Source organism: Triplophysa dalaica, chromosome 16, assembly GCF_015846415.1.
Source record: "Triplophysa dalaica isolate WHDGS20190420 chromosome 16, ASM1584641v1, whole genome shotgun sequence".
In the NCBI taxonomy this organism is placed as follows: Eukaryota; Metazoa; Chordata; class Actinopteri; order Cypriniformes; family Nemacheilidae; genus Triplophysa; species Triplophysa dalaica.
In genome coordinates, this window is record NC_079557.1 from 3,196,251 (window position 1) to 3,222,129 (window position 25,879).

Sequence of the window (25,879 nt, forward strand, 5' to 3'; positions counted from 1 at the left end):
AACGTCAATTTAACGTGTCCATCAAACAACGACAAACAACAGAAGTTCGGTCATTCAGTGGGTCGTCCCTATCCTGCTGATAAAGACCCTGCCTGGGAGAAGGAGCTGAAGTGTTCCTCCAAAAATAGGGTACTTCTTGCAAGTCGTTCCGGAACTGCGAAATCGTTCCTGCGCCCCTAATGTTTCTTAAAGGAACCATTTCTTTCTTAGCTTCTTACAATCTCTGGAACCTTTCGGGCTATAAGAATAAAACACATCCAGAAATAAATATTGAAAAGTATAGGGTTCTTTGCAAACCTTACGGAGCTTCTTATTTATTTGAAACTGGTTGGATCCCACATGTGTTCCATCTCGAAAACCAGGCTGAAGCTTGCGTTCATCTTTAAAGGCATCTTGATGAATCCAAATGGAAACTTCATCCTAAAACAATCAGTTTGGATATTGGTGAGCATTCTTATCTTTGTCCCCATTACCTAAAGTCATTTTAGAGATGAAGCAAGTTTCTCGCACATTTCTTTTATTTTCTTGCATTAATGAATTATACACAGTAACTCCAGAAACGTGAATTAAGAGTGTAAACAGTGTAAGCGTCACACAGACTTTTGTCCGATTTGTTCTTCCCGATGTTTAATCCTCTTTCTGGGTTACAGCCAACAGCGCACACGTGTGTGTTTGATGTCTACGTGACGGAAATCTGATTAAAGATAAAGCCGTAAACTTTGTTAGTCTGCAGAGGTGACAGCATCAGACACCGGAGATCAGATGCCCCCCTCCCCACCACCGTCTCTCCTTTAGGCCAATTCAATAAAGTCAGGCCCTTATTTTCCGTCAGATAGCGCAGCAACACACAAGACTGCGGTGAGAAGAACAATGGCCCCTCACAGCCCTGTCTTTACACAACAGTACCCGCGGCTGACGCTGAGCGAGCCCGGCCCACAGGCCTGATGCGGCACAGATAGACATCACGGTCACGCAGGCTTAGTTTGAGCTCTTACGGAATGAGTATGGAGAATCAATCATGTATTTTAGGACTTTGGGGGGTTTCGTGCGGATTTACTGAGCAGCTCGTACGTTTGTTAAAGGAACAGTTCTAATTTTCTCATTAATTGTCTGTCATGATTTACCACATGCTCTTCCTAACCTGCATGCTCTTATATTTTCAGTGGAACGCACGAAGGAGAAAATAATTCTCTAAAACACCATAAAAGTATTATAAAACATGTCTTCTAGAACATAATAGAAAAAGGCTTGAAACAGCAGGAAGGTGGAGTAAATAATGACCGAATTTTTCATTTGTGGCGGAACTAATCCTATAATAGTATATTCTGAGAAGCAGGTAGATGGTAGATTCTTTTGTTACGCACACACACATGAGCACACCCTGCCTGATGTCTTGATTTCCAGCGTGGCAGAATTGCACACGCATTGGCTGGGGTCAGTACCGCTCAGTGAATTAGTCACATGGCGCTGTGTTAATGAAGCAGACCTTCACGAACTATTTAATCATTAACATCAGGTTTCCACTGCAGCAGTGGGCGCGTTCTCCCACCCCATATTAAACACAGACACCGGGCGACGCTCGATGTCTCTGTGACACACTCAGCCAGGTTCGACTGCATCTCCTGAGACAAATCCATTTTATCTCTCCTAGACTGCATCTGCTTGTCTCCATCTCACTGTCTTTGGCTCATTCTAACACACGCTCTCACAAACGCAGGAAACACACTTACTCTCTCCTATACTTACACATTATCTGCCTGCTTTTACTTCCCGTCACACTCTGTTTCTCTTCTTTTCACAACAAACAGACACAGAAAGACAAGAAACGCTGTTCGGATCCTTGCAGCTGTGTTAAAGGGAAAGTAAACTCAAAATGTTGAATTCTTTCATCATTAACTCACCCCCTGTCATTTCAAAACTGTATGACTTTCTTTCGTCTGCAGAAGACAAAATAAGATATTTTGAAGAATGGTTCTAACCAAACGACACTGGTCCCCATTGAATGTTTGGTCAATTCTTGCTGTGCTATTTAAATTGAAATAAAAAAATATTTATTTAATTTATTTCTCCATAAACATGGGCAGAATGTACTTGAAGCAGACATATAAGCATCTATATTTTAGTTTTCTTTTATGGTTAACAGACCACAAATTACTGATGACTCATCCTGCACTTCACAGCTTTCGTCCAATCAAAAGCTCTCTAGAGGAAACTGTATAAATTGGTACCTTCATAGCTAGCGCCTGAATCAAATCACATCCAGTCTAAAAGCATATATTTAAGTAACTTACTGTTACCAGAATGCAAGGACATGTGTTACATGAACATTTGGCCAGATGCTTTCACATCTGCGTTTGCATTGTTGGATAAAGTTGCATATATTCTGGCCTTAACCCTGCACAAAATTCTCTCTCAAACACACACAGATGCACGGAAAGTGCACTTCGTACGGTCTCTACCGCATGAAAAGGTGTCCTTGGTTCTGTTCTGTTGCCATGGCCAATAACTAAACTGTTCTCACTCTCACAAGCACGTGGTGTCTCTTTCCCTCTCTCCCTCCTCAAAAACTTTTATAACAACCAGGTGCATCACGCTTCCTTTATTTTCCAGCTTTAAATAGTGCATTTCATCACTCTATAGCTTTCTATATCAGTCCATCCTCCTCTGCAAATCAGTGCCGCTCTCTTCTTCCCACCCCCCTTTCCTCTCCCTCGCTCATCCTGCCATCCTGCCGGGAAGCAGTGCCCGCTGGCGCGTTGGCAAGCCGGTGTCGCGGCAGGCACAAGCCAGCGTGGACAGCAGGTGACACAGATTTGCGGAAAAGCGGAATTAGAGGTGCGGGAACCACCGAAAGGAAGCATTCACGTGGAAAATGGGAAGCCGGGGAATAAGAAAAAAGGTTTGGAACAAAGAGCGCTTGAAACTTAAAACTGAATTAATGAAGCTGTAACTTTGAATTTAAATTCGGTTGTAGCTAAATTTGAAAGGAACAACACGTTCTGGATTAATTGAGTGCAAAAAGTACATTTACCAGCTTAAAAAGTAGTCATACAGACAAAGTTTGATCCATTCTGGTCTAGACCTGCTCACTAACACAAGAAATGATGGGTTAACCAACACGTAAAGCGATCAATCACAGTTTAAAAACAGTATACAGTAGCAAACTAAATGTATATCCTTTAGAAAAATTGTAGTCTAAAATATATTTCTAAATACTATTAGAGATTTTGTATGAGTGTTGTTCACTTGTGCTTGGAGTGTAAACTTGGTAATAATCTTGGTAAAAATGAACACAACACACGAGAGGGGGCGGCGCCAGGATGTTTTTCTTGGGGGTGCTAAGGGGGGGGGCTTAACAGTTTAGAGGGTGGGCTTTTAAAATTATACAATTAATAAATGCCTTAGCTAGACGACATGCAATTTTGCCTGTGAAATACAGAACAGCGTCTTTACAATATTGTTGTAGTGCATTAGCCCACACTTGGGTGCAATTAGTTAAAGTTATTGTTAATTAATTAAGATTTTGTGACCATTTTACAACAAGCTTGCATTATATGCTGTGCTTATTTGTTGAAACGTTATGCAATGTGTAAATAGGGTATCCTACGAAACAAATATATTTATGAACTAAACAAAAACATGAAGCAGAATACAGAATGAACATACAGACCGTACTGTAGCGAACAGTACAGTACTGGAGACACTAGTTGGCCAGTGTCATTTGAAACGAGTGGGCAGAGTAAGTGTATTGCCTCCTCTTAAAAGACAGGATATTTGCACTCAGTGGAAATAGACACTCTGTTAAATATATTAGGAAATCCTTGGATGTGCTTTGCCGGGGCTAAGCAGTTTTCTGATGGGGCTATAGCCCCTGCAAGACCCCGCTGCACACGAGCAAAGCTTACTGAGTCAAGGCCCAGGAGAACTGACTACTGTAAAACAAAGAGAGGATCAACAAATATTATTAACAGATAAAATTGTAGTTGATAAGTCGTATTTCCAGTGACCCTTGTGCTTGTTTTTCATGCGCTTTTGTATATTTAAATAAAACCCACATGCCCTAACAGAGTGGTTTGCCTTTTTGATAAATATAAATATTTTTGTCTAATTAATACATTGATTGTTTAGTGATTTAGTCCATTTTGCACTCATATTTTGATCTTTAAAAGCAATAATTGTATAAAAAGGCCCTTCGGACACCACTTTTGGCTACTACTGTATGTATATACAACAAAAACAGTAAGAGCAGTAAGGAAGTGTGCCATGGACTTGAAAGAATAGTTCAGACAAAAATAAATCATTTAATTGCCATTATGTCATTTAAAACCTGTATGACTCTTCATTCTGTGGAACACGAAAGTAGACATTTTGAGAAATGTCTCGGTGGTTTTGCGTTCATTCAAAGGAAGTAAATAAGGGGCAAATGTCGTTCTGCCATTGTGTTCTGTCAAACAGGTTTGAATGACATGAATATGATCGTGAAAAATATTTAGCAAGACCTCAACATTAAATACTAGTGATGTAATGTATCCCAATTCAAAAGATTCAGCGGGCTGACTGTAGCCACGAAATAAATCAATGAAAACAAAAACACATGGCCTTTTAAAATCCAAACCTTAAAACCTGCGTTGCAATAAAAAAGTTCTGCATAGCAAGATCAATCCAGAGGTGGATATTTTTGAACTTCAGGCAATGAGATCACAACAAGAAGGTAAAATATGTTCCACCAGCACTGAAAAAGGGGGCAAAAAATGAACAGGATACTGGGAACTGTCGTGTAGCCTGCAGTGGTCAATTCCCTACGGTACCGCTTCCTTTGTCAAATACCCTCGCTGCACACATATACACACACACACAGACGCACACACACAGACACCGCCTGAGGGTTTATGTCCACTATCTTATCACTATGCAGTGGCAGCTCTCTCTCTCTGGACCCTGGGTGAATTCCCTGTGCTGTCAGGGCCCTGTCACATCAGCAGAGCTAACAGAATATACGAGAGAGAGAGAAAAGAGAGAGAGAGAGAGAGAGAGAGAGGTGGAAAAAAATGAGAACGAGAGAGAGGTGGACACAAAACTAAGAGAAAGAGAGAGGTGGACAAAAAAGGAGAGAGAGAAAGAGAGAGAATCATTGTGTTTGTGGGTAGATTCACAGCCATAGGCTACGACTGAGCTCACCTTCCTCATCCCCTCACAACAGGAGTTCCACAGCAACTTCTGCGCTTCTGAGTTCGCTGCATAAAACATCATCAGTTAGATGTTGTCCCTCAAGCAGTTCTAGACTTTACCTCCAGCAGCTCATGCAAGCTTAAACCCGTTGGTTTAACGAATTCAAGTCCTGGAAGAGATGTTATATGGCGCAACACAGCACATAGTTTTGTCTTCAATAAAGATTCAGCACTAAATGATGGATGTTACGCATCTCTTGAATGAATATACTGTACATTACATCACTAGTATTCTAGGGTTGAGGTTTTGCTAAATATTTTTTACTATAATTTTCATGTCATTCCAAACCTGTTTGACAGAACACAATGACGGAACAACATGGCCCCTTATTTACTACATTTTATGAACGAGATATTGCTCAAAATATCTTCTTTTGTGTTCCACAGAACGAACAAAGAGTCATACAGCTTTAAATGACATAATTGCAAATAAATGTTTTTATTTTTATTTTTGTGTGAACTATTCTTTCAAGTCCATGGCTGTTAGATTATTTTATCACAAACAGGAATAACTCTTCCAATAATTCACCTTGTTAAAAGATTTTCCCAGGTAGATGTTAAAATAGGGATAGAAACTTAGATGGGCTCTTTTTATTGTGGCTATTAAGTAGCAACCTAACAACCATCCAGAACGTCCAAGCACCTGGATAGCAATGTGGTCACCCATCAGAACACCTTGGCATCTGCATAGCAACGTCTTGGCAACCACCTGGACCATGAAAAAGGGAAACAATCATAGTCACTAAAGAGTGGATCTTTTGTTCGGGTCATTAAGAAACCTTATAGCAATGCCCTAGCCACAGCAAAGCAACATCTTATAACACAATTGTACCTTAGCAATCATGTAGAAGCGGCGTAGCATCATGACAGCAACTATTGCATAGAAAATCACATCTTTTATTTTTTAAAGAGAAAGGTTTCTTGTTGCCCCAAACATCAAAAGGCATGTAAAACCTTACTGAACAATGCAAGTCAATGCGTTCCAACGGTTCCCAGTACGACATTTTTCAAAATATCTTCTCTTGTGTTCTGCAAAAAAAGTCATTCAGGTTTGCAATGACAAGTGGGCGAGAAAATAATGACCGAATTTTCATTTTAAAGGTGAACTCAATTCTTTTAAGCCACACTGTACAGTTACTGAACAGTTGTGACAAATAAATGTTTAAGACAGAAGGACAGCGAGAGGCATGATGGTCCGGAAAAGCAAGACAGTGAAAGCCAAAAACTGGCTGAGAGGAGCGATTGAGAGAGAGAGAGAGAGAGAGAGAGGACAGGCGGCTGTAATTGGCAGTCGTTCTTTGTTGGAGAAGGCCGCTGGCTTTAATAGGCTCTGTTGGTGACTCGAGCGGCGAGGTGAAAACTGTGTACACACACACACACAACCACCCCTCCCCCAGATCTGGGAAGTGTCTGACCGCCCCTCTCACCTCCCTCTGCCCTGCACCATACCATCAGGACGAGAGCTCGTGCTGAATTACAACACCAGCGAATCTACTCTGTCGACCCCGCCGCAGAGAATGTTTCCAGTTCAGATGATAATGTGAATGTGAAATAGGCTTCACTCCAGTTTCAACTTGGCTAATGTAGGTTTATGGTGTGTGTCTCGGTATTACGGCGTAATTGTCGAATGGCTCATAATTCCCTTCGGTAAATGCTGTGTATTGATTGGTCTGGAGGAGATTGTGAGATAGCGGTCGTGTCCAATTAGCAGCGAGATGGAGCTCTCACGGCAGGCGAGGTTAACAAACATGACATCTCCGCAAACAACAGGCCTACAGAAAACAGACTTGTGAAAGTATTTAGTGGACTAAGTGCGATTCCAAAAGCGAATACGTCTGCGTTTAAGCATGTCACCATTAAATGTCGAGATGTGATGAGGAGTGCGTTTTCTTTTAAACAAGCACTTTTTTCCAAATATGGGAATAGTATTGTTTACTCCATTTAATCCTTATTAGTTACAATTTCATATTAAAATGCAGTTACGTTAGCTTCTTATATCGCACCAGAAGCTTAACAAATATCATTAAACTAATCCAAATGACTCCATTGGGTTAATAAATGTCTTCCAAGCCAAACAATACATCTAACAATCTACAGTATATATTCAAATATCAAACGAGAACAAGCGATGTAAATGTAAACACAGTGGCAATAACGTTAAATCTCGCCACTCAACCAAAACAAAGTCTGTTCGGTTCTCAGTTCTCCTATTTCTTGAGTTGTACCAAAATCTGAACTTTACTGAACTCATCACTAATGTACTGTAGTGCGACACTGTAATAGATATAAATAAAAAATACATTCGTGTCTCATTTATGTGCCCACAAGGGCAAAGAGAAATATGATAGTTTGTGTTGATGACTGTATAAACGCAAACATGAAACATGGTCTAGTGTGGTACGTGTTTATGTATTCGAGAAAGGAGTGAACATACATAGAGCGAAAAGGTCGCGGAGACGGAGAGGATGGTGTTCCGTCAGCTGCGCGGCATGCGTGTTTGTAGCGTGAAGGGGGGGGGGGTGGAATTAGATGGCTTCCTCTCTGTGAGAGACCTGAGCGTGGCCAGCAGCGTTTTCCTGCCACCATACGCAATTAAAGCCAGACACAGCCTGGACAAAGGGGGGTTGGGGATCCAGCAATCTCTAGGAAAGGAAAATGTTCTTTCCGTCTGCGTTGATAGCTCTACTCCATGTCTCCGTTCTCATAGATTGGCCTGTGAAAACAGCACACTTTCACCATGCGAAGTCACATGAAAGGATTGATTTTGTTTCTCAAAAGCACACATGCGTTTGAAAAGACGGTTTCCTGTGGAAAACTTGAAATGACATTGCGACCCTGTTTCTTCTCTCGTGTGTTTTGGACTCCAGAAATGAATTAAATGCCTCTGAATTTGGATGTGCTTCGTGGAAGTCCTCGTTAATGGCGGATTTATGCTGGGTTCACATCATCTGTATTTCCACGATTGAGAGATGACAGTTCAGAAATTACACTTAAAAAGTGATTTGCTTCCATATGCGGCCTCGCCGTTCACAAGCAATTTATGTAAAATCTGACATGAACGCAGAAACACTCACCTGTGCCCGAGCATTAGTTCAATTCAATATTTTGGGTAAAGTATATAATGTTTGAACAATCTTGCTGCCAGTGAAACATCCAGGTCTCACGTTTCCAGGGCTACAACATCTGTTAAGATGAATGGGAAACATAATGGAGAGCTCACTACGGATTAGACTTTCTTGAGGAAACTAAGTCATTATAGCACCAATTGTTGGCACAAAACATACAAAAAAACCCTATACCTTTAATAACCCAAAGACTATTTAGGTCAACTACACATGCAGTTGTTAAATTATGAATTTGATATTGATTTAGTCGTCAAATATTATTTTACAGAGTTAGATTCATTATTTATATTAAAACATGTGTTTTTATCATATCACATTTTCAAGACATTGAAGGAATAGTTCACATTCAAATGGAAAATGGCCGTCATTTTAAACCTGCTTGGTTTTCTTTCTTCTGCAAAACACATATTATGATATCGGGAAAATGTTGGTAACCAAAAGACGTTGGTCCCCATTGACTTCTATTGTATTGACACAACACCAATGCAAGTCAATGGGGACCAACGGTTCTCTGCTACCAACATTTTTGAAATATATTTTCTTGTGTTCTGCAAAAGATTAAAAGTCATACCGGTTTGTAATGACAAGAGTGTAAATAACGACAGATTTCATTTTGAAGGTGAACTATTTATTTAAGCCACACTGAGTCCTCCAACGTTAAAGTGGTTCAGGCTCTCCACCCCTTAGGAACATTAACCATGGTTTTATTATAGTTAAAGTGTAGTAACCTTTGGCCTCTACAAAAAGGTTCAGCTTATAATAAAAAAAAATGAAACATTAAAGTCCCTGTGAACCGATCGTTTTCACATTCTATTCTGACACACTTCCAAGTAAAAAGGAATTTCAAAGAATATTAGAAAGTTTTTCACTGCGAATTGAATGGATGTATAAAAACACCTGTTGTATTTAGAAATAAAACTGGCAGCATAGAGACAGTTGAAGGGGAGGAGTTATAAGATGCTCCGCCCAGCCGTCAAATATATGTCATTTGAGGTTTTTAGGGCGGAAGTGTATTTTCAGATTTTAATTGAAGATTATGAGGTGACATGAATTTTAAAAAGAAAATTTCACAAATTTATAAGCTATTTACTATAAACACTGCAATATTTCAAGGAAAATAAGTATTTTAATTTTTTATTTCACTGGGACTTTAAATATTTTTTGCATTATTTATTATATAAGAATCTGTCAAATCAATCACAGAAATGTGAAAATTATGCATGCTATGATAATATTCCTAAACAAAACCGTAATATCTGTGTCAGCCAGGGCCTGTTCTTGGTGGACCGATTGCCATTGCAATAAATAATAGTTAAACTACGGCTAACGCAGTAAAAGTGTGGATAGTTAAACTATCTTTACTGTGGTAAAACCGTGAATCATTTTCATAAAGGATTACATTTTTTTAACATCCAACACCACCGTGCTGCAATTTTGTGAGAAGAGTCTGGACACGTTGTGCTTTTCCGTCGTCTCTCCCAGCGGGAGTGTAATATCGTGGCTCCCGCGCGCTGACACGCGCACCTGGAAGTGCCGCTATGCCGCTCGCAGCACTGCACCAATTATAGCGCAACATCTCGCTCCACCGTTACCATAGTAGCACCGCGCTCCTGTTCCCCTGGAACGAATGAACCGTGGGGGAGCGAATATCTTATCAACCATCGCCCTGGTTACCGCGCTCGCTCTCGCTCTCTCTCTCTACGTGCGCCCCGTCGCTTGAGTGAGAGGCCAGAGCAGTGTGTGTGCGTGTTGGACCTGTGCACAGAAGAGCCTGGATGATGTTGATAAGGCTGAAGGAGCCCGTGCATCGTCCCCCAAGCATCAGCCATTCTGTGATCGTAAGCCATCATTTCTTGAATGCACACAACATTGCAAATGACGCGCTAACAAACCCACGCAACTCTGGATTGCTTGCGCGCCTATTCAGATTCATCGCGTGGTTTCGTTTAAATCGCTTGCGATGGCCGTGCACTTGCACCTGGACGGCAAGACAAGCAGAACACAACTCCCTTTTTCCAAACACGGACCGCGCATGCGCCGTCCTCGCGCGTCCCTCTGGCTCTCATCGGAGTGACGGCCGCGGGGAGTGAGACAGTCAGACGCGGCCTGCGGAGAAAAAAACTTTCACACCCTCATTCACTCCTACACCGCGGACAAAAATATCGTTCACTGGTTTAACCCACTCGCTACAAACACGAATCAGTTTGAAGAATATGCGTGTCGATTTCACCTCGCGTGACTTCTCTCCATGAAGTTCTTTGCGACATGAACAATTAGAAAAATAAAAATGTTTTTAAAGGGGTGGTTCCCTGTGCAAAATAGCTTTACTGGGGTGGGTGGTTGCCAGGGCGTTGCTATGCTGTGGCTAGTGCATCTTTAAGTGGTTGTTAAGGGGTTGCTTGGAACGTGTGGGTGATTTCTATTGGCCAAAATTGCCCACTGCCGTTTGTTGAAGTTTTTTAAAGTGATAGTTTAATTAAAATGTAAATCTTTCATAATTTACTCAACCTCAAGTTGTTCCAAACCTGTATTAATTCCGTTGTTCTCAAAATGAGATATTTTGAAGAATGCTAGGAACCAAACAGTTCTGGGGAACCATTGACTACCATAGTCGTTTTTTTTACTTTGTGTTCAACGGTATAACAAAATGTATCCAGGTTTGGAACAACTTAAGGATGTGTTAATTACATACATGTAAAAGATAAATATCCCTTTGCGCCCATTTTAACACCAAGAACAATAGGTGTTTATATTAGGGTTTAAAAAATCTTTCAATATTTAAGAGAATAGCAGCCTGCACAACACAACTATAACAATACAGAAGAACAATATTGTTGGGATTACTTTGAGATTGATTTATCTCCAGATGTTAAATATTAAAATATTAACACCCAGTCACAATCCATCCAGATATAAAGGGTTCGCATGTAAAATGTGAAACTGCAGCAAAATACACAAAGTTATTGTCAGATGGTGTGTACACTTATCATTATGGTTGTCTAATAATAGTTCTTGGTCATGGTCTTTAAAGTGTGCAATAATAGAGATAAATTTGAACTTACCCATCATCATGAAAAATTCCACAAGATTCCCAACTGTGATTAAAGGTATACTACTATTAGTAAGACAAAATAAAAAATCACTCAATAATGAACAATGAAGCAGCATGAATTGTAAAATGCAAATGTTAATATGACACACATAAAGAAATGTTGGGTTTGGTTTGCACCTCGGTTTATTAAATTGAGGATGCCAAGACCTCTGAACGCTTGGCTTTGGACACAAATACATGCATTCGTTTATGCAGACCAATAAATTTGGCCCCCATAGAACATAGGAACGGCCTGCTGTTGTATTCTTTCTTGAACGATATGAAGAGTTTTGGTTCTGTGCATTTCAATCCTAAAGGTCTTGGAATCAATGAAGATTAGTACGTAAAATGGGGCCGACCAGAATTTCAGAATAAAAAAGAACAACAAATGACAATCACAGCCAACAGAAACCTCATTATCCAACACGGTCTCCATGTTATATGGATGACCGAAAGTCCCTTTCATATGACTCGCGCCTTCAACGTTCCTCCCAACACAAGTATCTTGGAGCTCCGAACCTTTGCAGATCGTGTTACGGAAGGGAGATTTTACGAGGTTGCCAGGTAGCAGAAAGGAGGTAAGCGTGCGTGGTAAACATTGAAAGCGCATGATAGAGATAACGTTTAGCTTAGAACAGAAAAATGTCCAGTCGATTGCTTTCATGAAACAGAAAACAGGTGCGCATAATGTATCTCGATGTATCAAGATTATCGCAGAAGTCTTTCTTTTATTGTGTAATGATACATAATGTAAATTGTCGGCTGATATCAGCTATGCTACGCAAGTTCAGGGTAAACGTTGAAGGTCAAAGTTAATTTTTTTCCGGCAAACTATTGGTTCCAAATAGTTCAGGACATTAAGCAACGTTGACACGAATCATGTGAAAGGGTCTTAAATTGTGTTTTTAAAGGTAAAGGAGAACTCTTCAGGACATCTTTATCAGATTAATTAAGAAAAATCACATCCTAATCAGAAATACATCGATCCTGAACGTTTTAGGTTCTGGTGTGCTACTCATTGTGTGATTCCCACTAGTTTTCATTTGATCTATCTTGTAAGGCTACACAAAAATGAGGCAGGTACAAGAAATAGCTGGCACACAACTACACCAATAGCTGGTGTAAATATTGTAGTTCCGTCTGTTTCACCCACCCTCCAATCCCAGCAGGCCTCAGTGCAGAATGAAAAAAATATTCTGCTTGTTGTACAGCTTTTAAAAACAAACAACCGAGACGACGAATCCCGAAGGACCTTCCAAGCGGTTTTAGGTAAGGGATGCTACATTAAAGAGTTGTGTTTGCGTTTCTTTTCGTATCAAATATCGAGCGACTTGAAAACTGTATGACGAATCAAAAAAAAGAAACCCTTAACATAAAAAGGCAATCGTAACATTGAGGCAGTCAGTAAGAACCACTGTGCTATATTACAATAGTGCTCCTTAATTATCACAAGCTTTAAAACAGACCCTTGGGAATACATTCTCTAAACGAAATTACGGCATTTCTCCACACATGGACAAACAAAACCACTAAACACACAAATAAAAATGATTGTCCATTTTCCATTTGGCGGTAAATAGTTCCAGAGCATCCAATAAAGGGCAAGATTCCGAAGAAGAACTCAAGGCGGTTCCGAAATGGAGCCGAGAAAAAACCGGAATGACGTTCGTCCATTCACTGTTTATTTTTGGTTCGCGACATGTTCGTTCTCGAATAGTGCTATCGTTCTGCTCTTCATTTGTTTTGTTTGTTTGTACCCAGCGTTACAAGTCCACGCGGTCCGAGTTGGTGTGGCATCGCTGTCCATTGGTGGTCCTTCATTATGGGATGGACGTCGGGGGGCAGGGTCCAGTTGCCCTACGGAAACCACCGGAATGGAGCACCAGTTGGCAACATGACCTTCTTGGAAAGACAGGAAGGACATGGAAAGGGAAAGGAAACAAGAAAAGAAAATAGCATGAGTCATTGATTATTTGAGATAAAACATAAGCACATCAGACTAAAACAACTTTTGCAACGAAATGATGCTGTGCTCATGGTGTTCGAGAACTGTGAACCTAGGAAACGGCCTGCGTTACACTGACTTAAGATCAATTGGTCTTCTATGCTGCTACATAAATGTGCTGACTAACAAACTTAATGCATCACAGTCAAGAGGACGGAAATATTTTAACATGCCAAGTAATTTAAAGGGAAAGATCAGCATAAAATGAAATTTCGTTCATTATTTACTCAACCTCAAGTCATTCAAAACATGAATGACTTTCTTTCGTGGGAAACCAAACAACATAAGACCCCCTGAATTTCACTGTATGAAGTTATAAACAATTGAGACATTTTTCTAAATATCTTCTTTGGTGTTCCAAAGATGACATACACAGGTTTTGAATGACACGAAGGTCAATCATGACAGAATTATGGGGTGAACTGTCCCTTTAATCAATGTGTTAATGTCATCATGCACTACATTTGTTGCAGAGGTGGGATGTTATCTAAGTATATAAATTCAAATGAAATAAAATAAAGTAATTAATAAATGCATTTTTCTGCATGGTTTGTTTATTTTCATAATTTTTCATATCTAGTTTTTGTTTTGACAAACATCAGCACATTATATTAACATTTTTATCTGAATTGACCAAAGATATTTATGTGAAAAAACAACTATAATTGTTCGTTCTTGTTTTAAGAATATCAGGTTTGAAAAGCGAAACATTGCAATACTTTCATAAAGATTTTCAACCACACCTAGTGTGAATGAGCAGAACAAATCCAAATTGGGCACCAGCATCCTTTAGGTTTAAAAAATGGAAACATTAAACAAGATTCTCTTTCTGTCCACATCTCTAGATCTTTATCATTCCTCTCTCTCTCTCTCTCTCTCTCTCTCTCTCTCTGCAGAGCCAGAAATACTAAGTCCGTAAAGGGCTGTTATACCGCAGTGGTACAAATGGCAGATTTTTTCCCAGCCTGCTTTGGGACTGGGTAGGGGGAGTCTATGGCTGTGGGACTTTGGGAGATTGGAGACAACGGCAACATTTCCTGGGAAGGCTTCCAGGCCTCATAACGAAAGAGCGAGGGACCGAGGCAGAAAAGGGAGGGGAGCGTTATGTTCGTCATGAGGTAACGTGCACAGGCATTGACTTCACCTTATGTGACCTACCCCTCTCTCTAATTCCCAAACACTCTCTCCCACTCTCTCATTACTCTCTGACAGGGCTTTGGCGTTTGTACACACACACACACACACACAGACCCCCTTTTCCCTCATCTACCCCTCAGACAAGCCAACACAGATGGGCTCTGGGCCCATACACATGGCCAATCACACAGACCGCCAATGCACGGACGGACACACACGCTCTCTCTCTCTCTCACACATGAACACTCACCAGATTAATTTTGGAGGTTATTTTTTAACCCATCATCCTCTCTTCTGTGTCACTACCTTACACATAAACACAAATATGACATAACATACAGTACACAGCAGTCACACAGACATCTTTAACTATTTCCGAGTGGTGTTTGCTTGGCCATTGCTAAAGAGTCCCAGGTGGTTGCTAGGGTGTTGCTAGGGCGTCTAAATAGTTTAAATCCCTTTAAGTAGTCATGTTTGCTATAAACTGTTCCGTCTATTTAAGTCTAGACATCACAGCGAGTCTGTCTGATAGACTGCTTGATTCTTTCTTTGGCTCTTACACATACACAGACACTGATACACATGTTCCTAAAATACTTTGACCGTCTGGCTGGGAGTCTGAGATTCCGCTACAGGATGAAAGGGTGGGGCCTGACAGGCACTGTTTGAGACCACGCCCATGACACCCCTTCAGCTATCAGGGACTTTCCGAAATACTGACCACCACCACACAGATGTCCTGTGATCACACAGCACACAGCACACGCACATAAACAAAACTTGCATGCACTGACATGCAAGGCAGCGTCGATAAATCCGTCCAAAAATCAAACGAGATTTACAGAAAACACACACCTAACCCTGATTCGAAACACATGAAAGGCGTTACATACGAGAACGCATTTAGCCATCCAGAACGCACACACTTATGCATCAAAAGTCAATATACCCCAACACCACTGACTGTGACCTGTCAATAAAGCCTCTTTAAACTCTATAAGTCCTCTACGCCTCATTCAACTAGACCAACCCCGCTGTCAATAAAAAACATGCACACACACAACACAGTAGTGTATACACAAACACCTTAACACAAAATCATTGTCAACTTAAAACAGTTCACACATACGAACATATACTCTGATTCAAAAACACAAATTCATATTAAACTAAACATACAAAATATCAAAAAGAAAGTTTTCCTATTTATTTACTGTCAATTTCTCGCTTCTGTCCTTCTGAAACCTCTTATCTCCATATTGCGTGATTTAATTTTTTTTGGCACTAAATCAATATTATTAGTCAGCCTTTATGTTTGTCACTGGGTTTTGCAAATGTCTAACCAATAAAAAGTATTAAAAAGTGCTTGTCAACTTTGACAACGCAGTATGCAATCATCATACAATTACACAATCATGCCACAATATTCAATATTTTAAAATTTACTTAACCAATTTATTACCACCTGTCATAATAAAGAGAAAACACAAATATTTTAAGAATCTGTCAACAACTAGACGAAAACTATTTTTTCTATTTTTATTCATTCGGCAAATAACAAACTGAAACAACTATCTCTTTATTCCTGTCTTTATACCCGGCACATTAAACTTCTCTCAGAATTTAGAAATTACTGTTACAGAAAGTACATAATTGTGATTGGGCATCAGAATAAAAAATAAATAATAACATGCTTTATATTACACAATAAAGTGCTCTACGTTTTTTTCTGCCTTTCTTGAAAATTTGAATATTCAGGGATGACAAGAATTATATTTTAGAGAGCTAACACAAATTGGTGTATATTAAAAGGAGTAGTTCACTTTCAAAATGAAAATTCTGTCATCATTTACACCTCTTGTCATTTCAAACCTGTATGACTTTCCTTCTTCTTTAGAACACAAAGAAGATATTTTGAAAGATGTTGGTAACAGAACAGCACAGCTTCTATTGTAACCAATGCAAGTAAATAGGGGCGGTAAACAACATTCTTCAAAATATCTTCTTTTGTGTACTAAGGAAGGAAGAAAGTCAGACAGGTTTGAAATGACGAGAGGTGTAAATAAGGACATTATTTCATTTTGAAGGCGAACTACTCCTTTAACCATTACAGAACCATAAAAATGATTTTGTTCAACACCAATACTGTTTGTTTAGGGCAGCTGTGGCACAAACCTTACACTGGGTGGTGTTCTAATCAATTTAATAAATAAAATATAGATATAGAAAATAAATTTGATATATAGAAAATTAAACAAAAAGTGCAATATCGTCGCTGTCCGTATTGCAATACTTTTTATTGGTTAGATATTTACAAAACCCATTGACAAACATAAATGGGGCTGGTTATAAAATGAAATAAGGATATACGAGGTTTCAGAAGGACAGAAGTGATATGTAAACCGAATTGCATTGTATTTTCCCATATATTCCCATATGAATGTTATCCCCTTAATAAATGTTTGTTTTGTAAGGTATGTGTGCAAATACAGATGATTGGCATTGCAAGTGTGTGATCTCATTGTACTTGCTTAACATGCATTCTAGCATTACCGGGGCCATAACAATCCTGAGTACTCAAGGGGGCAATGGTGTTTCCTTCAAATATGTGTGCCATTAAACCCGATGCGTTATTGGTCTTAAGGGTAGCAAAGCACATCAACAGTTTAGCTTCACTGTGATTCTATCTTGATCGAAAAAAGAACTGACCGTAGAAAACAGGCCGCTGTAACGCCCCTCGTAGCAATGCTAAGAATGCCGCGCGCATTTGCGACACGCTACAAAGTAGATGTAGACATTCAGATATGTGACAAAGTGTGATATTAAGTTTGAGCAGCTAGAAACTATTCACATATCCGCATTTAGTTTGACTGAGGCTTTCACAAAGACAGATCAACACAAACGCTGGGAGCTCCAGCACACAGCAACACCTCCATAACTACCTCCAACCGTTCACTGCAGAACGTCTTATCGGAGGAAGATGGCTGGTCAGCATTCAATACACAAGAATATACACACGCACGGTCTATAATGATTTACACCAGAGCTGTCGCACACAAACAGACACGCACATGCGGTCAGGGCTCTCCGGAGGATAAGACAGCGAGGGGTTCTGGGACGTACTGACACCTGGCGCTCCAGATGACAGGCGCAAAGGCCAGATGGACCTCACAGGGCTGCCGCACGCAAGCATTCACATTCACGCACGCAAACATGCATGAAAACAAACGTATTCGTATTACCACACAGAAACTGCTTTACTCAGGCCCCACATGTACACTTACAGATGAAGGTTATTACCCCGTCCCTGAGCTACACATCTTACACTGTGTCCTAACCAGACACAACATGGCACATTTTAGCATCACGTTGTGCTGTGCCGAGTGACAAAACGTTTTACGTTTAATACAAAGCATGTGGATTTTTTGCACTAAGATTTCACTGTTGATGGAGATACTAAGAATGTAAGTAACTGTACACGATTTACTGTATGTGGAAGGGATAGTTCAACCTAAAATGAAAATTATTTTATAGTTTACCCTCGTGTTTTTTAAAACCTTGACTTTCTTTCTTCTACATAACACAAACGAAGATAGCAAAGTACAATTTTATTTCTAAAAATGTAATACAATTTATGAAAATTGTCTTAGTTACTCATTACTCGGTTGAATAAGGTAACACATTTTTACGCAAATGGAAAAAAGGTTGATTTTTATTTCTAAGTCAATATGGTAACCACATGCAACACGATGAGGTCATGTGACTATTGAAAATAAAGCAGACAGTACACAAGCTAGTATTCTTGTTGTTTTGTGAAACCCTGCCCACTGTTATACACAGAGTCCAATATCCAAATAAATTACTTGACGCTTGTCAAGAATTTGTCACCCCGCGCCTGGTTGGGAGTCAGTATTAGTTAAACATTTTATATTCATTGCATTCATCCAGACTGAGTAAATGCGTTACTGACACTTTAATCATCTAATCATCAGATGATTACAGCACCTAACAGACGCCAGTGAGGGGAAGTCTTACCTGTAGAGCATTCATAACGCATCAACACTTTCCTTGAAAAAATAAGCAATGAAGTAAGATCTTATCTTATCGTGACACTGCTGACAGACCCTAACAAGCTTACACCAGCAAAGGCTCACAACTTATTTTCCCACACCTGAACACAATACAGAAACATCTCAAGTTACATCGACTCAAAAAAACGAACTTCGCTGTTGTTAGTTTTACTAAACCCATCCTTGTTCACAGTACATAAGGAATGCAAGTTACTACATTAACGTAGGTTTAAATGTTATTTATACAAAAAAAATGTGGTGTTGGCTTTTCTTAACAAGTATTTGACTGGTCAACTTAACATGGTTGAGTAAAACACAAATCCCTGTAATATTGGTCCTATTGTTACGTTTACTTAATATAAACAAGTTAATTCAACACGACTGGTTGAGGGAGATTTTCAGTTCCCAGTATGATTTGCATTAGAATGCATTTAGGCAGTCAATTTCTAAATTTAGTGTTATTTTAAGTGTTTGTCAGTAAAGATAAAGAATTGTTTGTGCTTAATGTTCATTTATTTTTGAGGTTTGGAAGAGTTTGTTGTATTTTAGGGTTAAAATTGTTTAGAAGAGTGGTACATGTGTTTATGCTGTGAGAGGTTAAAGCACCCATGATGTCTATTGCATCATTCAATGAGCATAAACTGTGCTAATGCCAAAACCTTCACTGAGAAGGATAAATATTGAGTTCCATTAGCTTAAACTTTCTGGGACAATCTGAAGGTTTTGTCAACTTTGCTTAAATTAATTTTATTCAAACAACTAAAAAAACTACTCAACATATTTGCGTGGAACTATTTGACACAACTTTTTTATGTAAATCCAACCTATGATTTTTTTAAGTGTAGTCTGAGAAACAGTTATTAATTTTGATTAACAAAAAACAACATTAATTTTGATAGTATGCCAAGAGTACCATTAATTAACACTTAACAGTCACAAAAACTCATTTTAATAATAATTTTATAAGAATGGTTTTATGAATGAATGGCAGTTCACCCTTCTGAAGATTGTTGGCAACCAAACAACATTGACCCCCCCATTGACTTCCATTGTATTGACACAAAACCAGACATTTCTCAATATACCTTTCATTGTGTTACACAGGGGAAAAAATGTCACACAGGTTTGGAATGACATGAATGTAAATAAATGAAGAAAGTTTTTTTTTTGGTGAACTATCCCTTTAAGGACAGCTTTAATGGGACAGGAAACACTGTGGAGATGTTGGGGGTGTAAGGAAATTACGCTTAAGCACCAAAACTCAATGTGTTCCATGTGTGTCTTGTTTATATGCCCACATGCTTTGACACATTGAGCTGTGGTGCTCATGCTAGTGACTCGGGGTTAAGTCTCACATCATTTTTGTAAACTGGATATTTAGTGTTGTTATTTACGAATTTAATGCATCCCATCTTACCTCCAGCCCACCAGAAGGTTTCTTTTTAAGCTCTTCGCACTTGCGGAACTTGCAGATCTGATGGCCGGTTTTCCGGTTGCGGCAACTGCTGCACTGTTCGCAGTTTATCCTGCGCCGGCAGGGCGGACACAGGCCGCAGCGCTTCCGCTTTTTCTTCCCATTGGCCCCAATGGCCGATGAGATCTCGCTCTGCGTCTGCTGGTGTTCCGACGCCCCCGTCACGTGAGAAAGTGCTCCGTCCGCCAGAAACACACCCGCCGGTGTCATGATGAAAAGCCCCGGGTGATACGGAAAGCTGCCGCCCACTCCGCCGTTGCCAAGCAACGGGAAGTCCATCACGCTGGCAAGCGAATCAGAGGCCGAGACCGTTTCCATATCCCCTCCCACGTTGACGTTAGAGGGGTCGTTGACGGGAAGTAGCATGCCGGCCCGCCTCAAGAGCTCGGCGGCCTGGGCGAGATGAAGGCCACTGGGAGAGTCCAGAAGACCAGACATGAGAGCGCTGCGGTCCACTTTGGCGTACCCAACCTGTGCTCTGTGCTGCCCACTCGTGGCGTGGGCTTTGACACCCGCTGCCGTCATAGAGCTCTGGGCGAGTCTGTTAGCGTTCGCAACGCTGGCGACGGCGGCGGCCGAGCAAGTTGCGATGTACTGTGAGAGAGCCCGTGAGCGTTTCAGACTCTTGCTGAGCGGCGCGCTGATGATACCGCTGCGGTTTCTCCGCTCGACCACAGGGGACGACTCTTCATCGCCACAGCAGCTGTCCTGCGCCTCCTCATCCTCAATAGCTCGGTTTCCCTCCATGGACCCTCCGCTAGGCAGACGTGAGGGGGAGGGAGATGACGAAGGTGTGGATGAACAGGGGATAAAATTGCAGTGCTCCTCCGACTGATGCCAAGACAAGACTGACGCATGCACAGCTGGAGAAAAAGCCGCTGGAGCTGCAGTCCTCACTATGCTTGCCTCAGGAACATCTCACTGATCCGTTCGCCGCAAAGGCCTGAGAATCCAAGAGACACAAGAAGGATAGAAAGAAATCTTGGAAAGAAAGGTGAAGAAAGTCAAAAAGGAAGGGAAAAGAGAGCAAGAGTGGTTTGATTAGATGCATGATTCATTTAGTAGCGTCTTCCAGACATAAAAAGCGTGGAGAAACACGTCGGTCTCACCTCAAAGCTTTCCAACCCTGTCAAGCGCAAAATAAATTAGCGTCACGCTGCAGCGGCAAAGCATCACACTACTTCCCTTCCTGCTAAAAATTGTTTATAGCCAAACTAATTCTTTGACAATGATAACACGAATCAACATAACCCATGTTGTTTTGTTTGGCTCAGCTGATACGAGCGCGAGATCACAAGTGGCAAATAATCTGCTGCTCACAGTGGCCTCATTTGACCCATCTTGATGTCTTGGCCAACATTATCTCTTCTAGGTAACTGCTTTAGTGACTACTATGTCCTCCCACACAACCGAAATAGTTACAAACGACTGAGAAGGTTAAAAAAAGATTCTGTTTAGATATCCAATTGGACGGTTTGAGTCGGTTAAATTGTTTTATTTCATAACTATAACGTTCCGAAACCTGTTTCTCGTGACAGCAATTGCTTTGCAGTGAGGAACGTCTATCAGGGTCCACAGGCGGTCTGTTCTATCACGAAGCCGTGTCGTGAGCTCAGGCGCAAAGCTCCTGGGGTGAGCCGACAGTGAAATCAGGATGTCAAGGTGCAAAGTCAGTCGTAAGCACGCCGGCACGCATGCACGTCATGCGCTTTATATTTCAATTAAGTGCAAAGCCACGGTACTGCTGTCTGTAATAAGAAAGAAAGAAAAAACTTGGGGGAGAGTTTGGATGAAATGGACATTGAACATTTTTTATTAATTATGTAAATTTCATTTATTTATTTTGAAATGATTGTGCATACTAAAGAATACAGGTTGGTCCCCTTATTCTAACTGATCTGACATCATTGGTGTGACCTCATGTATCAAAAGAGACAGTTCACACAAAAATACAATTTCTGTCATCAATGATGTGTTCTAATATCATTTAAAACCTGTATGTGACTCTTTTTACTGCGGAACAGAAAATAATATATTTTGAGAAATTTTTGATGGGTTTGTGTCCATACTATGGAGGTCAATGGGGGACAATATTGTTTACCTAACGTTCTTTAAAATATCTTATTTTGTGTTCTGGAGAAGAATAAGGGGTCACACGGGTTTGGAATGACAGGAGTACATTTTTGGGTGAACTATGCATTTAGAGTTTAATGAGTCATAAACACCTGTTTATTTACCTTGAAATGAGTTTAATTTAGGTTACATAATATAGATTTGATCTAAAACAAGCTCATATTATAATCACATCCACATAAAACAGTCATGAGTACAAACTTACTGACAAGTAGCCCCCATATGCAGGTAAAACCAGGAGAAAAACTATCCGAATCTAGTAAATGACGAGTTCGGTAAATGATTGACCGGATTTACAGATAAATAACTTCCTAGCAACAGTTTGAACGCTTATGTAGATCGTAATTCTGAATTGCCGCGTGTCCAATGCGCCATGGGCAGATTAAACATAAATGAGGCTCAAACGCGTTTGGAAATTGCTGTGTCCGGTATTGCGGCGAGCCAGAGGGACAATAGCGCGACGTAGCATACAGAGCTCTGGACATCACCAGGGAACAATAGCCGAACCTGCACAAATAGCCCAACTCGACCTGAACGAGATGACCTGCTTATCAAGAGCTACGTGTCAGCTCATTTTAGTCAAACAATCACGTCAATTAAACCCATTCATCTCACCCTCTCATCAACCCCTGTTACAGACCCGGGTTGAATTCAATCATTCACGTTCAAACGATTTAAAGCATTTAGATGCAAATACGCACCACGCACAAAAAGTTTCCATGCAACTCATAATGGATTAATAATCCAGGGAATATATAATGCGCATGCATGCTAAAGGTTCTCCGCGAGTAATTCAAAAATAACAGAAATATTCCCTCTCGGATTCTCTCACAATAGCATGCGGACAATCAATTAAACCATAAAATGTCATAATTGTATCTTTACAGTGTCAACGATACAGCCAAACAGGCAAACAACGGGCAGAAACAAACACGCGTAAATGCGTAAACTATTCCGTGCGCCTATTTGGTTACCCGTGCCAAAGTTACATCAATACATCTAATGCATATCCGACTATAGGCAAAATGTCAAGCAGTTCCGATCATTTGACAGTAAAACAGACCCCCTTTTGTCTGATCTCAACCGAGGTGTCTATGGTGACAACACTCGGTATGCGCCAACACGTCGCGATTGTAAAATTAACGGACATTCCCTTGTTATTTTCGTGCCAACTTATTCGTGTCGGGTGAATGTCATTGTAACTTCGAACATCGTAAAACAAGTCCAAACATTGCCCTCACTTGCATATAAGCAGAATGCATGCATGAAAACACAGGCTGCTTTTTATTCGCACCATACCGACCGACCGACCGACGCGCTGGCGAGCCGAGGGGCGCGTTACGACTGTCCGAGCGGTCCGGCGCTCTCACGCTCGGCGCTGATTTATATTTAAATAAAGAGATAGAAAAGACAAAGATCACGAATTAAAGACCATGCTCACCCAAATAGACTGATCCTCGCTGTTTCCTTCAATAAACACCAAACACCGGCTGATACGGGCGGAACGCACTTTGTCCGAAAGCGAGCGCGTGGGCTCCTCCAACCTCTCGCGTCTCTCTATCCCACCTCCACATCCTCGCTCCCGGAGAAGAGCATGCAAACACATTTCATAGATTTTTGGAGCTTCACACAAAAACCGAAGTGGACTTTCCGTCGCGGAAAAAATAAATAAACCTCTAAGTGGTTAAAGAGGTGCGCATGAATGGGAGATGATATAATAGTCCTGTGGATGTCTATGTCTCTCTCTCTCTCTTTCTGTGTGTGCATATGAGAATGGAATAATGAATGAAGTATAGTTTTGAGAGCACTTCTTATGGAGAGGGCTGGAGTCTCAGCCCATTGTTGACATTGTTCTTAATGGCTGTTGGCTGCTCTTACAATTTTTTTTCTTCGAGCGCACGATTGATTTGTAATTCCAAAACTTCTGCAGATTCATGCTTTTTAGGAAATTGATGTTGACTGGTTATTTCATTATTATTTGAAATAGTATAATGTCACGTAATGTTCCATTGACAAGGATAAAATACAGAATTTATTGCATGATGACGTTTTTTGAGAACTAAATCGAGTTAGATATTAATCTTCGTAAAATATAATAACCATTATGCATGTTTACGTAATACTTAATTACCAAAAATACATAATACACAAACAACAATAAAACTATAAACGAAATTATATTACACATATATAATATATATTATTAGCATATGTTGTATTTATTATTTAATAATTACAATTATTTAATTATTAATTAAAAAAATATTGGGCTATTAAAACGTTCTTGTTTGATTTTTGTAATTGAAGTAATCAGGCACGTTGATAAAATGATATTCAGGTTAATTTACTAGCAGTACGCGTCAAACAGTTGATATTCATCATCATTTAAATTTTGCTGTACGTCACCAAAATGAATAATAATGTTATTAATCTTAACCAAAAAAATGAACTGAACTGGTCTTCACCATAATAATTGGGTTTTTCAGTGCTTTGGTGCATCACTGTCAAAGAAGAGCAATTTCTGCGCGCGTGTCCATTTGTCCATCCGCTCGCTCGTGGACGCTCTTCCTCGTCGCTTCGTGAGTCCAGTCCACCTCTTGCGAGCGTCCTGCGCGCTTGGCAGGCGGCCAGCTGAAGTGTGGGGAAGTGACACCGCCAGGGCGGCAGAAATTTTCCTCCGTTTCGGGCTCCTTCCCAATCGCAGACGGGCGCTCGTGCATTGGCTGGAAAGTGGAACAGCTCGTCAGGGACGATCAATGCGGATCGATCAGTGCGCCGCTGCCGGCTGCGGATTTGACGCGGAGGTGCGCGTTATAGTCCTACACAATTGCATTAGCTGGAAAGTTTAGACAGGAGTAAAGTGGCACATACTTCCAAAGCTTGTCATTTCGTTCACATGTCTCCATTTATCCATATGCACAGAATTGACAACTCTATTTTCGGGCCTATGTACATTAGCCTACTTTAATGCATTTAGATATTATCTCAAGCCACTTTAAGTGCATTTAAGGTATACTTTTTTTATCAGTATGCATGTTCCCTGGGGTTCAAACCCACAACAACCTTTGCATTGTTAAGCTAAATATTTCTTGATACAGTGATTGTACCAGATGGTATTACAGATGGTGTCATCCTGAAAACTCTATGAAACTTGTGTATTTATGTTGTCAGGATATTGTTATTATCACCATCCAGATCGTCCATGCAAAAACATATTATAGAATCAAGGATGCAGTTTGAACGATTTAAGGCAGCCAAACATGTAGATCTAAAGATCTGAAACCCATATTGACAAACCAATAATCTTTATATAGGGGGAGGGGGTGCAGGTCCTGACTTGAGCCAGTTTTGTTTGCAGGCCCATTGATCAGACTTTGGATCTTGCCTCATACCCTGGAGGACATTCCTGTAGTATCTGGCCCCAGCGCAGCAGTGTTAGAACATGTGGGGAAACACGTCTCATCTCCAAATAGGCCACATGACAAAGCTTTACCTTTCTGACTCCAAAACTAATTAAACAGCCAATGTTAAATAAAGAGAAACAATCTCAATGAAATGTTCGCCTTTCCTGACGGCCGCATAATTCTCAGATAACTTTAATACCTCAGCTGCCCTC

General features: G+C 40.4%; 1 protein-coding gene across 3 annotated transcripts; it reads right to left on the reverse strand.

The window, feature by feature from the left end:
• Positions 1–11,570: 11,570 nt before the first annotated feature.
• cxxc5b (CXXC finger protein 5b) lies at positions 11,571–23,984 on the reverse strand. Of its 3 annotated transcripts, none has more exons than XM_056770067.1 (3): positions 23,705–23,984; positions 20,074–21,073; positions 11,571–13,346 (listed from the first exon to the last, which is right to left on the reverse strand). In XM_056770067.1, the coding sequence occupies exons 2-3, from the start codon at positions 20,875–20,877 to the stop codon at positions 13,302–13,304; spliced, it is 849 nt and encodes a 282-aa protein (XP_056626045.1). In that variant the 5' UTR covers positions 20,878–21,073; positions 23,705–23,984; the 3' UTR covers positions 11,571–13,301. The 3 variants fall into 3 exon arrangements, with proteins under 3 accessions (XP_056626045.1, XP_056626046.1, XP_056626044.1); XM_056770068.1 differs by having other exon boundaries at positions 11,571–13,343; positions 20,074–21,111; XM_056770066.1 differs by having other exon boundaries at positions 20,074–21,111.
• Between the last annotated feature and the right edge of the window lie 1,895 nt (positions 23,985–25,879).